This window comes from Anolis sagrei, chromosome X (genome assembly GCF_037176765.1).
Source record: "Anolis sagrei isolate rAnoSag1 chromosome X, rAnoSag1.mat, whole genome shotgun sequence".
In the NCBI taxonomy this organism is placed as follows: domain Eukaryota; kingdom Metazoa; phylum Chordata; class Lepidosauria; order Squamata; family Dactyloidae; genus Anolis; species Anolis sagrei.
Genome location: NC_090034.1, coordinates 11,966,653 through 11,979,600, shown reverse-complemented (window position 1 = coordinate 11,979,600; position 12,948 = coordinate 11,966,653). Strand labels below are relative to the sequence as shown.

The 12,948-nt window shown below is 45.0% G+C and overlaps 1 protein-coding gene across 4 annotated transcripts in view; it reads right to left on the bottom strand.

The window, feature by feature from the left end:
* Nucleotides 1-216: 216 nt before the first annotated feature.
* The window catches only part of LOC132782121 (retinoic acid-induced protein 1), a 228,786-nt gene continuing 216,054 nt past the window's right edge, over nucleotides 217-12,948 (bottom strand). For 3 of the 4 annotated variants that reach the window (XM_060786810.2, XM_067473029.1, XM_060786811.2), the window contains one exon: nucleotides 217-1,206. In XM_060786810.2, the coding sequence (XP_060642793.2) occupies nucleotides 1,192-1,206 (15 nt within the window). In that variant the 3' untranslated portion in view covers nucleotides 217-1,191. The remainder of the gene's footprint in view (nucleotides 1,207-12,948) is intronic. The other variant, XR_009632022.2, reaches the window with a different exon arrangement.

Genomic DNA, 12,948 nt, shown 5'->3' with positions numbered 1-12,948 from the left:
CCCGTCAATTCCGTATTCTGCATTTCCTTTGTTTTTCCCTTTTGAAGCCAGAGGCGAAAGTGAGCGTTGGATCCCGAGGAAGAGAAATGGCAAACGATACAGCGGGAAAGGAGGCGAGGGAGATGGAGCGGATGGGGAGCAGTTCGGGCAGACAGGGACGGAAAGCAAAAAAAAAAACCAAAACCAAACGAGCGAACGAACCAAAGCGACGCGGCATTTGTTTCCCAAAAAACGTCGGGGTGCTTTTTTGTTTCCGTTTTTTTTGTTTGTTTGTTTTACACGCGGATCACATATATATACAGAAAAAACACACATACACGCACACGCACCATGAGGTCTGCTGAAGGCAAAAATAGATCAGATCGGCAAAAAACGACGACGCGAGACGTGAGCGAGGACAGCGGCCCACGGCTGCGCTTCTACCGGGCTCCGGCCCTGGGCCCCACTCCTCTCTGGGGCCCGGAAAGAGAGTCTGGTATTGGGTCCTGTGAGATTGGTATTGATGGGGGACTCGGGCTCTGTCATGTGCCTAAAATTTGGCCACAGGATGTCAAGTTTCCAAACTAAGGGCCTTTAGGAATCCGCAGATCTTCAGGATTCGCTCCAGGAAAAAAACAACAATAAATTCCAGGCCAGGTTTTGCCAGCAGCCGTAGACGATCTGAGCTTCTCAGTATTGGTTTACAGCTCCTAAGTGAAGGAAGGGAGAAGGGAGGAGTCAAAACTCGGAATTGGAGTTTCTTCTTCTCGTTGCCACTGGACCCGGGTTGCATCCAGAGAAGGCGGAAAAACCTGGATCTGGACGGGTTCGCACCAACCTGGGAGGAGGAGGGCTTTTTGGAGCCAAAGTCCTGTGCCGGATTGAGTAGGGTTTCCGGGATCCGGTTCAGGATCCGATGGGATGGCAGCAGAGTGGCCTCAGCAAAGGCAGATTCCGGAGGCCAGGGCCAGGTCTTTTCACAGTAGAAGTACTATTGCAAAATTAAAAAAAAATAATGGGGAGGGGAAGCGTAGTTTTCGGAGAGCAAGACGGCTGGGTTACATTCTCTTTGCCGCTCCCATAGAGGAGTCCTTTTGGGTGGCAGCCGCTGCCCGTTGACAGGGTTTGGGGTTCGAAATGCCCCCCGCTTCCCTTCTCCCCGGAGCTGAGACTTTGGCGGAGATGACGGTGTTCCCCTTCGTACTCGGTGCATTATAAGGGCTGCTTCTGCAAAAGAAGGAAAGGAAAATTAATATCAAAATATTAATTTTGAGAACACAGAAATTATTATTATTTGAGAACCCAGAAATGCTGGACCACTCCAACAACCACCATGTCAGACTACACAGAGAAGCCACTGAAATCCACAAGCATGTGGACAATTTCAACAGAAAGGAAGAGACCATGAAAATGAACAAAATCTGGCTACCAGTATTAAAAAACTCTAAAATTATAACAGCAAAACAACAGAGAGGAAACAACCAGGCACAGATTAACACCTCCCAGCAAGAGATTTTCCCAGGCTCAGGCAGGCCTTCAAATGCTAATGAAGGTGATCAGCTAAACATTCACACCTAACTGCAGCAGGGAAGAGCTCCTTGCCCCACCCCAGCCATTCCACAGATATATAAACCCATTGTCCTAATTCCAACAGACCTCACTACCTCTGAGGATGCTTGCCATAGATGCAGGCGAAACGTCAGGAGAAATGCCTCTAGAACATGGCTCTATAGCCCGAAAAAACCCACAAGAACCTAATATCAAAATAGTAGAAGAGGACATCAAGGCATTTTTGGAGGGTGCCCATTCTGCTGTATGAAAGGTTTGCCAAGGGAAAGGTCTCTCCTAGCTGACATTCAGATCGCATTGGAAGTAATTGCTTTGTTTTAAAAGCAAAGGGAAGTCAATATCAAGCAGCAAACACATTTCAACACATCAATATCCTAGCCTTTTGTATTCTCCAGCCCGCCACCTGAAAATACCTGGATTAAAATAATTTTTTAAAGAACATTTAAAGGCGTGCTGTGTTGTGTTTAATAACAACAACAACAACAACAATAATAATAATAATAGAAGAAGAAGAAGAAGAAGATTGTGCAGACAGACTACAAGCAGAGGCACAACACCGTTGCTCAGATGATCCATTGGAACCTGTGCCACAAATACCATCTGCCAGTGACAAAGAACTGGTGGGATCACAAGCCAGAAAAAATTACAGAAGATGAACATGTCAAACTACTCTGAGACTTCCGAATTCAGACAACTTTGGAGCACAATACTCCTGACCTCACAATTGTGTTGAAAAACCAAGTATGGTTCATTCATGTTGCAATCCCAGGCGACAGCAGGATTGAAGAGAAACAACTGGAAAAGCTGACACGATATGAGGATTTAAAGATCGAACTGCAAAGACTCTGCCACAAACCAGTCAAGGTGGTCCCAGTGGTGATCGGCATCCTGGGTGCAGTGCCTAAAGACCTTGGCCTGCACTTAAACACAATCGGCGCTGAAAAAGTTACCATCTGCCAGCTGTAAAAGGCCACCCTACTTGGATGTGCATGCATTATTCGCCTTACACAGTCCTAGACACTTGGGAAGTGTCCGTCGTGTGATCCAATACAAGAGCCAGCAGAGTGACCTTGTTTGCTGTGTACTAATCTTGTTATGTTTCAAATAATAATAATAATAATAATAATAATAATAATAATAATAATAATGGTTGCTGTAAGTATTTTTGGGCTGTGTGGCCATGTTTGAGAAGTATTCTCTCCTGACATTTTGTCCACATGTATGGCAGGCATCCTCTGAGCATTTTTTGATATTGTCACGTGTCTTGTATGTATTTTATTTTGCTTTATTGTAATTGCTTGCGCTTGGCCCCATGTTTGCCGCCCCAAATCCCTTCAGGAAGATGAAGGCGGGGTCCAAAAAAGTTATTTATTATTATTATTATTATTATAATTATAATTATCTGAAACACAACAAGATGAGTCCACGGCAGACACTCTGCTGGCTGTTGAATTGGTTCACATGTTGGACACTTCCCAAGTATTGGCGAATAATGCGTGCAGATCCCAGTAAGGTGGCCTTCTGCAGCTGGCAGATGGTAATTTTGTCAGCGCCGATTGTGTTTAAGCGCAGGCCAAGGTCTTTAGGCACTGCACCCAGTGTGCCAATCACCATTGGGACCACCTTGACTGGCAAAATCTGTGTGTGTGTGTGTGTGTTTTTCTTTCTTTTTCTTATTAATCTGTGTGTTTGTTTTGTTCTGTTAGAATTGTAACACAATGGTATGGTTGCTGATGACACGATAAATAAATACCTTGACTGGCTTGTGCCAGAGTCTTTACAGTTTGAGGATTCATATCGTGTCAGCTTTTCCTGTTGTTTCTCTGCAATCCTGCTGTCACCTGGGATTGTGACATCGACGATCCATACCTTGTTTTTTTAACACAATTTTGAGGTCAGGAGTGTTGTGCAGCTGTGGACAACTTATTATTATTATTATTATTATTATTATTATTATTATTATTATTATTGAGGATTTGAGACTTAGGCAGTGTGGGGTTGAATCCCAGCAATTGCCACCAAGCTCTTCTATGGCCCAACGAATAATGGCACACATCCTATATGTTCACCAGATAGAACCAGGATTGGACGTGCGAGTTTGACTATAATATGATGTTGTTGTTGTTCATTCGTTCAGTCGTCTCCGACTCTTCGTGACCTCATGGACCAGCCCACGCCAGAGCTCCCTGTCGGCCGTCATCACCCCCAGCTCCTTCAAGGTCAGCCCAGTCACTTCAAGGATGCCATCCATCCATCTTGCCCTTGGTCGGCCCCTCTTCCTTTTACCTTCCACTTTCCCCAGCATCATTGTCTTCTCTAGGCTTTGCTGTCTCCTCATGATGTGGCCAAAGGAATTCAACTTTGTCTCTAGTATCCTTCCCTCCAATGAGCAGCCGGGCTTTATTTCCTGGAGGATGGACTGGTTGGATCTTCTCGCAGTCCAAGGCACTCTCAGAACTTTCCTCCAACACCACAGCTCAAAAGCCTCTCTCTTCCTTCGCTCAGCCTTCCCTAAGGTCCAGCTCTCACATCCGTAGGTTACTACAGGGAATACCATGGCTTTGACTAGGCGGATCTTTGTTGCCAGTGTGATGTCTCGACTCTTTACTATTTTATCGAGACTGGACATTGCTCTCCTCCCAAGAAGGAAGCGTCTTCTGATTTCCTGGCCACAGTCTGCATCTGCAGTCATCTTTGCGCCTAGAAATACAAAGTCTGTCACGGCCTCCACGTTTTCTCCCTCTATTTTCCAGTTGTCAATCATTCTTGTTGCCATAATCTTGGTTTTTTTGACGTTTAGCTGCAACCCGGCTTTTGCGCTTTCTTCTTTCACCTTGATTAGAAGGCTCCTCAGCTCCTCCTCGCTTTCGGCCATCAGAGTGGTGTCATCTGCATATCTGAGGTTGTTAATGCTTCTTTCTTCCAGCAATTTTCACCCCAGCTTTGCATTCATCAAGCCCCGCACATCCTTGCATGATGTGTTCTACATACAAGTTAAAGAGGTTGGGTGAGAGGAGGCAGCCTTGCCGTACGCCTTTCCCAATCTTGAACCAGTCTGTTGTTCCGTGGTCAGTTCTGACTGTTGCTACTTGGTCCTTGTACAGATTCCTCAGGAGAGAGACAAGGTGGCTTGGGATGCCCATCCCTCCAAGAACTTGCCACAATTTATTATGATCCACACAGTCAAAGGCTTATAATATGATGCTACAATAAATTGTTCATTTGGCAGAGAAGCAAGCCATTGTTTCCAGGACTGCGTTCCTGGATTCCGGTCCTGGATTTGGTGAAAGCCGACCCACCGCAGAGCTCGTTGTGCCGGGGCTGCGGCTGACAACTAGAGGACTCCCTTGCTTCATTCATTGGGCATTAATTCACGTTGCTAATGCCGCTGTGCGCCTCCACCAACCCCAGATTAAAAAAAAATATCAGAAAGAAAGGAAGGAATAGGCTCTTGACAGGCTGCAGAGATGCGTTTCAGGCCCCTTCCCTCTCCTCTCCTCCTCCTTTTCTTCCTTTCTTTGATTTCTTTCAAAGGCATCCAGGCTTTGCGTGGAGGCACAACAAGGGGGCGGCAGAAAGCCCATTTACGGCCACAATGGCAACGGGGCTCCCGGCGTCTCCTTGCCCTCTCCTTCTTCCGTTTGGCCTCCATTAATTGGAAGCGGAGGAGGGCCTCCCGGGTCCGGATTTTCAGCCCCCCAAACCACAAGAGGTTCTCGCTTTGTGCTATTTGTGTCCCCGCCTCCATGTTCAAGAGGCAGGGACGGGGAAATAAATAGACGGTGCAGAATAGAAGAAAGGGCCTCTTTTCGGGGGAACGTAAACAAATGAAAAACGGAACAAATTTTCCATGCAAAAAGCTTGAGTTGCCGAAACAGGCTCTTTTTTGGACATAGCCTAGTGGAAAACCATACATTATTTCCTACAGATGATCTGATGTTTGCAGGCTACAATTTTCCAAGGTGAAAATTCGATTTCCAAGTCAAAAAAACTAAAACCTATACAATTTTCAAGCAAAACATAAAACCTATGCAATTTGTATTTGCTCTGTGATCCGCCCTGAGTCCCCTTCGGGGTGAGAAGGGTAGACTAAATAACGTAAATAAATAAACCTATACAATTTTCAAGCAAGACATAGAACCTATAGAATTTCCAATGGTAAGACCTATACAATTTCCAAAAGTAAAACCTATACAATTTTCAAGCAAAACCTAAAACCTATGCAATTTGTATTTGCTCTGTGATCCGCCCTGAGTCCCCTTCGGGGTGAGAAGGGTAGACTATAAATAACGTACATAAATAAACCTATACAATTTCCAATGGTAAATCCTATACAATTTCCAAAAGTAAAACCTATACAATTTTCAAGCAAAACCTAAAACCTATGCAATTTGTATATGTTCTGCGATCCGCCCTGAGTCCCCTTTGGGGTGAGAAGGGTACACTATAAATGCTGTAAATAAATAAATAAACCTATACAATTTTCAAGTAAGACATAGAACCTATATAGTTTCCAATGGAAACAGTAATTCCTATACAATTTTCAAGTAAAACGTAAAACCTATGCAATTTGTATATGTTCTGTGATCCGCCCTGAGTCCCCTTCGGGGTGAGAAGGACCAAATATAAATGCTGTAAATAAATAAATAAACCTATACAATTTTCAAGCAAGACATGGAACCTATATAGTTTCCAATGGAAAAAGTAAAACCTATACAGTTTTCAAGCAAAACGTAAAACCTATGCAATTTGTATATATTCTGTGATCTGCCCTGAGTCCCCTTCGGGGTGAGAAGGACCAAATATAAATGCTGTAAATAAATAAATAAACCTACACAATTTTCAAGCAAGATGTAGAACCTATATAACTTCCAATGGAAAAAAGTAAAACCTATACAATTTTCAAGGCCAACTAATCACCTCCCAACAAAGGATTCCACTTTGCAGTAAGAAGCCACATCTTGAAACTTCTAGGCCATTAAATGCTAATCAAGGTCGCCAATTGTTACATTCACACCTACCTCCAACAGACAAGAGTTATATCTCCCACCCTGACATTCCACAGATATATAAACCCTATTTTCCTAGTTTCCAACAGACCTCACCATAGATGTGGGTGAAACGTCAGGAGAGAATGCTTCTGGAATATGGCCAGACAGCACGGAAAACACACAACAATCCACTGAATTTTAACTGTCCAAAGGCGTTGAATAGTTGCCATATGTAATGCCACCTTGGGTTCCCTTTGGGGTAGAGAAAGATGGGATACAAATAGATGTACCATTAAACAAATAATGGTACGTCTTTAAAATTTGTTTTCAGGCAGTCCTGATGTAAACAAAGGCAGAGCAAAATTGCATCCTGTATATTTAAACATAGCAAAAAAAAAAAAAAGCTTCCTTTTTTGAATTTTAAAAATTATTGCGAAGTCATAGATGGAAAATCTGTGGATACAGAGAGCTGTATGTACAGTAGAGTCTCGCTTAACCAACATAAATGGGCCAGCAGAATACTGGATAAGCAAAAATGTTGGATAATAAGGAGGGATTAAGGAAAAGCTTATTAAACGTCAAATTACGTTATGATTTTACAAATTAAGTACCAAAACATGTTTTTACAACAAATTGACAGGAAAAGCAGTTCAATATATGACAACGTTCTATAGTAATTACTGTATTTACGAATTTAGCACCAAAACATCGCAATGTATTGAAACAGCTGTGGATCTGGGCGGGAGGCAGACTGCACTGGATAATAAAGAACGTTGGATGAGTGAAGATTGGATAAGTGAGACTCTACTACTGTATACATTTTGGGGGAGGAAATCTCTCCATTTCCTCCAGAATTGGTACGATGGAAAGCAAACAGGTCCAGCAGGTCCAGAGAGGAGGGGAAATGGTTAAGGAAGGACCACTGTTTTCTATGTACACTAGCCGTCCCTTGGCACGTGTTGCTGTGGCCCAGTGTGTGTATATGTGTAGATATTTGTGTATATATATATGTGTTTGCGTATATATGTGTGGTTTTGCGCATGCGTTGGTGTCAATTCGTCCAGTGGTTTTTGCATTATGTTAATCCCACAAATGAACATTACATTTTTATTTATATAGACTAGCCGTCCCCTGCCACGCGTTGTTGTGGCCCAGTCTGTGTATATGTGTTTTGTGTGTGTATATATTTAGTATATGTGTATATATGTGTGTTTGCGTATGTATGTATGTATGTGTGTGTGTGTGGTTTTGCGAATTTATTGTAATGTTATTTTGTTTTTTGGCTTTTAAGTCTCTTCTGCTGTGTTTTTCAGTGTTTTTGTGAGTGATGGTCACTTGTTGGCCTGAGAGGTGTCTTGTGTCCAAATTTGGTGTCAATTCGTCCGGTGGTTTTTGAGTTACGCTAATCCCACAAACTGACATTATATTTTTATTTATATAGACTAGCCGTCCCCTGCCACATGTTGCTGTGGCCCAGTCTGTGTATGTGTGTTTTGTGTGTGTATATATTTGTGTATATATGTGTGTTTGCATATATATATATGTGGTTTTGAGCATGTGTTGTTGTTTTTGTTTTTTGGCCTTTTAAGTCCCTTCTGCTGTGATTTTAGTGCTTTTATGAGTGATGGTCACTTGTTGGCCTGATAGGTGTATTGTGTCCAAATTTGGTGTCAATTTGTGGTTTTCCAGTGGTTTTTGCATTATGTTAATCCCACAAACGAAAATTACATTTTTATTTATATAGACTTGCCATCCCCTGCTATGCGTTGCTATGACCCAGTCTGTGTATATGTTTTGTGTGTATATATATATTTGTGTATATGTGTATATATGTGTGTTTGCATATATATATGTGCTTTTGTGCATGTGTTGTAATGTTTTTGTTTTTTATGCTTTTTATGCCCCTTCCGCTGTGCTTTTCAGTGTTTTTATGAGTGATAGTCACTTGTTGGCCTGATAGGTGTATTGTGTGCAAATTTGGTGTCAATTCATCCAGTGGTTTTTGCGTTATGTTAATCCCACAAACGAAAATTACATTTTTATTTATATAGACTAGCTGTCCCCTGCCACCTGTTGCTGTGGCCCAGTCTGTGTATGTGTCTTTTGTGTGTGTGTATATATTTGTGTATATATGTGTGTTTGCATGTATATATATGTGGTTTTGTGCATGTGTTTTTTTGGCTTTTTAACTCCCTTCTGCTGTGTTTTTCAGTGCTTTTGTGAGTGATGGTCAATTGTTGGCCTGATAGGTGTATTGTGTCCAAATTTTGTGTCAATTCGTCCAGTGGTTTTTGAGTTATGTTAATCCCACAAATGAACATTACATTTTTATTTATATAGACTAGCCATCCCCTCTCATTCGTTGCTTTGACCCAGTCTGTGTATATGTCTTTTGTGTGTGCATATGTGTATATATGTGTGTCTGCATATATATATGTGGTTTTGCACATGTGTTGTAATGTTGTTTTTGTTGTTTTGGCTTTTCATGTCCCTTCTGCTGTGCTTTTCAGTGTTTTTATGAGTGATAGTCACTTGTTTGCCTGATAGGTGTGTTGTGTCCAAATTTTGTGTCAATTCGTCCAGTGGTTTTTGCATTATGTTAACCCCACAAATAAAAATTACATATAGACTAGCCGTCCCCTGCCATGCGTTGCTGTGGCCCAGTCTGTGTATATGTTTTGTGTATGTATATATTTGTGTATATGTGTATATATGTGTGTTTGCATATATATGTGTGCTTTTGTGCATGTGTTGTAATATTTTTATTTTTTATGCTCTTTATGCCCCTTCCGCTGTGCTTTTTAGTGTTTTTATGAGTGATAGTCACTTGTTTGCCTGATAGGTGTATTGTGTCCAAATTTGGTGTCAATTCATCCAGTGGTTTTTGAGTTCTGTTAATCCCACAAATGAACATTACACTTTTATTTATATAGATGTAGTGGAAAGTCTTTAAAAGTGTTTACATGGCTCCAGAATTTCAAATGGGTGCTGCATGGCAAAGGGACAAGACCAGGCTATTAAAAGCCGGACTGGCTGGAGAGCATCATCCCTTTTTCTGGCTGGATTGACGGAGGATCTCCCTCTCGGCTTGGTTCAGGAATGCCTCTCCATCCTCCTCCAGGTCTCTCCATCTGGACATCCTTTCCCTCTCCCCTCCCTTGCGGTCTGCTTTCAATTGCCAATAACCAGGTGCAACCTTGGCTTGGAAACCGGGAGAAGGCGGGCAGGAAGCAACCCGCCAGGATGATTAAATTATACGGGGGCCTGGTCAGCGCAAGACAAAGGCCTTTGCTCCAGCAAAAGGTCTCCTGTTTCCTTGCAGTGGATGAGAGAGAAACCCAGGAAACAAAACCTCAGTCAGAAGGGACCCCAACAGACCATCCAGTCCAATCCTTTTTTGCCAGGCAGGACGACACAATCAAAAACCCCCCTACTCACTCTCCTCAGGACAACACTAGCTTTGGGCATGACTCTAAAGGCTTCAGCCTACTCACTCTCCTCAGGACGACACCCACTCTCCTCAGGACGAGACTAGTTTTGGCCCACTAACTCTGACAGGCTTCAGCCTACTCACTCTCCTCAGGACGACACTCACTCTCCTCAGGACGAGACTAGCTTTGGCCCACTGACTCTGACAGGCTTCGGCCTACTCACTCTCCTCAGGATGACACTCACTCTCCTCAGGACGACACTAGCTTTGGCCCACTGACTCTGACAGGCTTCAGCCTACTCACTCTCCTCAGGACGACACTCACTCTCCTCAAGACGGGACTAGCTTTGGCCCATTGACTCTGACAGGCTTCGGCCTACTCACTCTCCTCAGGACGACACACTCTCCTCAGGATGGGACTAGCTTTGGCCCACTGACTCTGACAGGCTTCAGCCTACTCACTCTCCTCAGGACAACACTCACTCTCCTCAGGATGACACTAGCTATGGCCCACTGACTCTAACAGGCTAATAGTCTCACACTGGGCCAAAGGTAGTGTTGCCCTGAGGAGAGTGAGTAGGCCAAAGCCTGTTAGAGTCAGTGGGCCAAAGCTAGTGTCATCTTGAGAAGAATGAATAGGCCGAAGCCTATCAGAGTCAATGAGCCAAAGCTAGTGTCGTTCTGAAGAGAGTGAGTAGGCCGAAGCCTGTCAGAGTCAGTAGGCCAAAGCTAGTGTCGTCCTGAGGAGAGTGAGTAGGCCGAAGCCTATTAGAGTCAGTGGGCCAATGCTAGTGTCGTCCTGAGGAGAGAGAGTAGGCCAAAGCCTGTTAGAGTCAGTGGGCCAAAGCTAGTGTCATCTTGAGAAGAATGAATAGACCGAAACCTGTTAGAGTCAGTGGGCCAAAGCCAGTGTCATCCTGAGGGGAGTGAGTAGGCCGAAGCCTGTTAGAGTCAGTGGGCCAAAGCTAGTGTTGTCCTGAGGAGAGTGAATAGGCCGAAGCCTGTTGGAGTCAGTTGGCCAAAGCTAGTGTTGTCCTGAGGAGCGTGAGTAGGCCAAAGCCTGTCAGAGTCAGTGGACCAAAGCTAATTTTATCCTAAGGAGAGTGAGTAGGCCGAAGCCTTCCAGAGTAATTGAGCCAAAGCTAGTGTCGTCCTGAGGAGAGTGAATAGGCCGAAGCCTGTTAAAGTTGTCAGTGGGCCAAAGCCAAGTGTCGTCCTGAGAAGATTGAGTAGGCCAAAAGCTGTCAGAGTCAGTGGGCTAATGCTACTGTTGTACTCAGAAGAGTGAGCAGGCCGAAGCCTGTCAGAGTCAATGGGCCAAAGATAGTGTCATCTTGAGAAGAATGAATAGGCCGAAGCCTGTTAGAGTCAGTGGGCCAATGCTAGTGTCGTCCTGAGGGGAGTGAGTAGGCCAAAGCCTATCGGAGTAAGTGGGCCAAAGCTAGGGTCGTCCTGAGGAGAGTGAGTAGGCCGAAGCATATCAGAGTCAGTAGGCCAAAGCTAGGGTCGTCCTGAGGAGAGTGAGTAGGCCGAAGCCTGTTAAGAGTCAGTGGGCCAATGCTAGTGTTGTCCTGAGGAGAACGAGTAGGCCAATGCCTGTCAGAGTCAGTGGGCCAAAGCTAGTGTCGTCCTGAGGAGAGTGAGTAGGCCGAAGCCTGTTAAGAGTCAGTGGGCCAATGCTAGTGTTGTCCTGAGGAGAACGAGTAGGCCAATGCCTGTCAGAGTCAGTGGGCCAAAGCTAGTGTCGTCCTGAGGAGAGTGCGTAGGCCAATGCCTGTTAGGGCCAGTGGGCCAAAGCTAGTGTCGTCCTGAGGAGAGAGAGAAGCCTGTTAGAGTTGTCAGTGGGCCAAAGTTAGTGTCATCTTGAGAAGAATGAATAGACCGAAGCCTGTTAGAGTCAGTGGGCCAAAGCTAGTGTCGTCCTGAGGGGAGTGAGTAGGCTGAAGCCTATCAGAGTCAGTGGGCCAAAGCTGGTGTCATCCTGAGGAGAGTGAGTAAGCCAAAGCCTGCCAGAGTCAGTGGGCCAAAGCTAGTGTCGTCCTGAGGAGAATGAATAGGCCGAAGCCTGTCAGAGTCAGTTGGCCAAAGCTAGTGTTGTCCTGAGGAGAGTGAGTAGGCCAAAGCCTGTTAGAGTCAGTGGGCCAAAGCTAGTGTCATCTTGAGAAGAATGAATAGGCCGAAGCCTATCAGAGTCAATGAGCCAAAGCTAGTGTCATTCTGAGGAGAGTGAGTAGGCCGAAGCCTGTCAGAGTCAGTAGGCCAAAGCTAGTGTCGTCCTGAGGAGAGTGAGTAGGCCGAAGCCTATCAGAGTCAACGGGCCAAAGCTAGTGTCGTCCTGAGGAGAGTGAGTAGGCCGAAGCCTGTTAGTCAGTGGGCCAATGCTAGTGTCGTCCTGAGGAGAGTGAGTAGGCCGAAGCCTGTTAGTCAGAGGGCCAAAGCTAGTGTTGTCCTGAGAAGAGTGAGTAGGCCAATGCCTGTCAGAGTCAGAGAGCCAAATCTAGTGTCATCCTGAGGAGAGTGAGTAGGCCGAAACCTGTTAGAGTTGTCAGTAGGCCAAAGCTAGGGTCATCCTGAGCAGAGTGAGTAGGCCGAAGCCTGTCAGAGTCAGTGGGCCAAAGCTAGTGTCGTCCTGAGGAGAGTGAGTAGGCCGAAGCCTGTCAGAGTCAGTAGGCCAAAGCTAGTGTCGTTCTGAGGAGAGTGAGTAGGCCGAAGCCTGTCAGAGTCAGTGGGCCAAAGCTAGTGTCGTCCTGAGGAGAGTGAGTAGGCCGAAGCCTGTCAGAGTCAGTAGGCCAAACCTAGTGTCGTTCTGAGGAGAGTGAGTAGGCCAAAGCCTGTCAGAGTCAGTGAGCCAAAGCTAGTGTCGTCCTGAGGGGAGTGAGCAGGCCGAAGCCTGTCAGAGTCAGTAGGCCAAAGCTAGTGTCATCCTGAGGAGAGTGAGTAGGCCGAAGCCTGTCAGAGTCAGTAGGCCAAAGCTAGTGT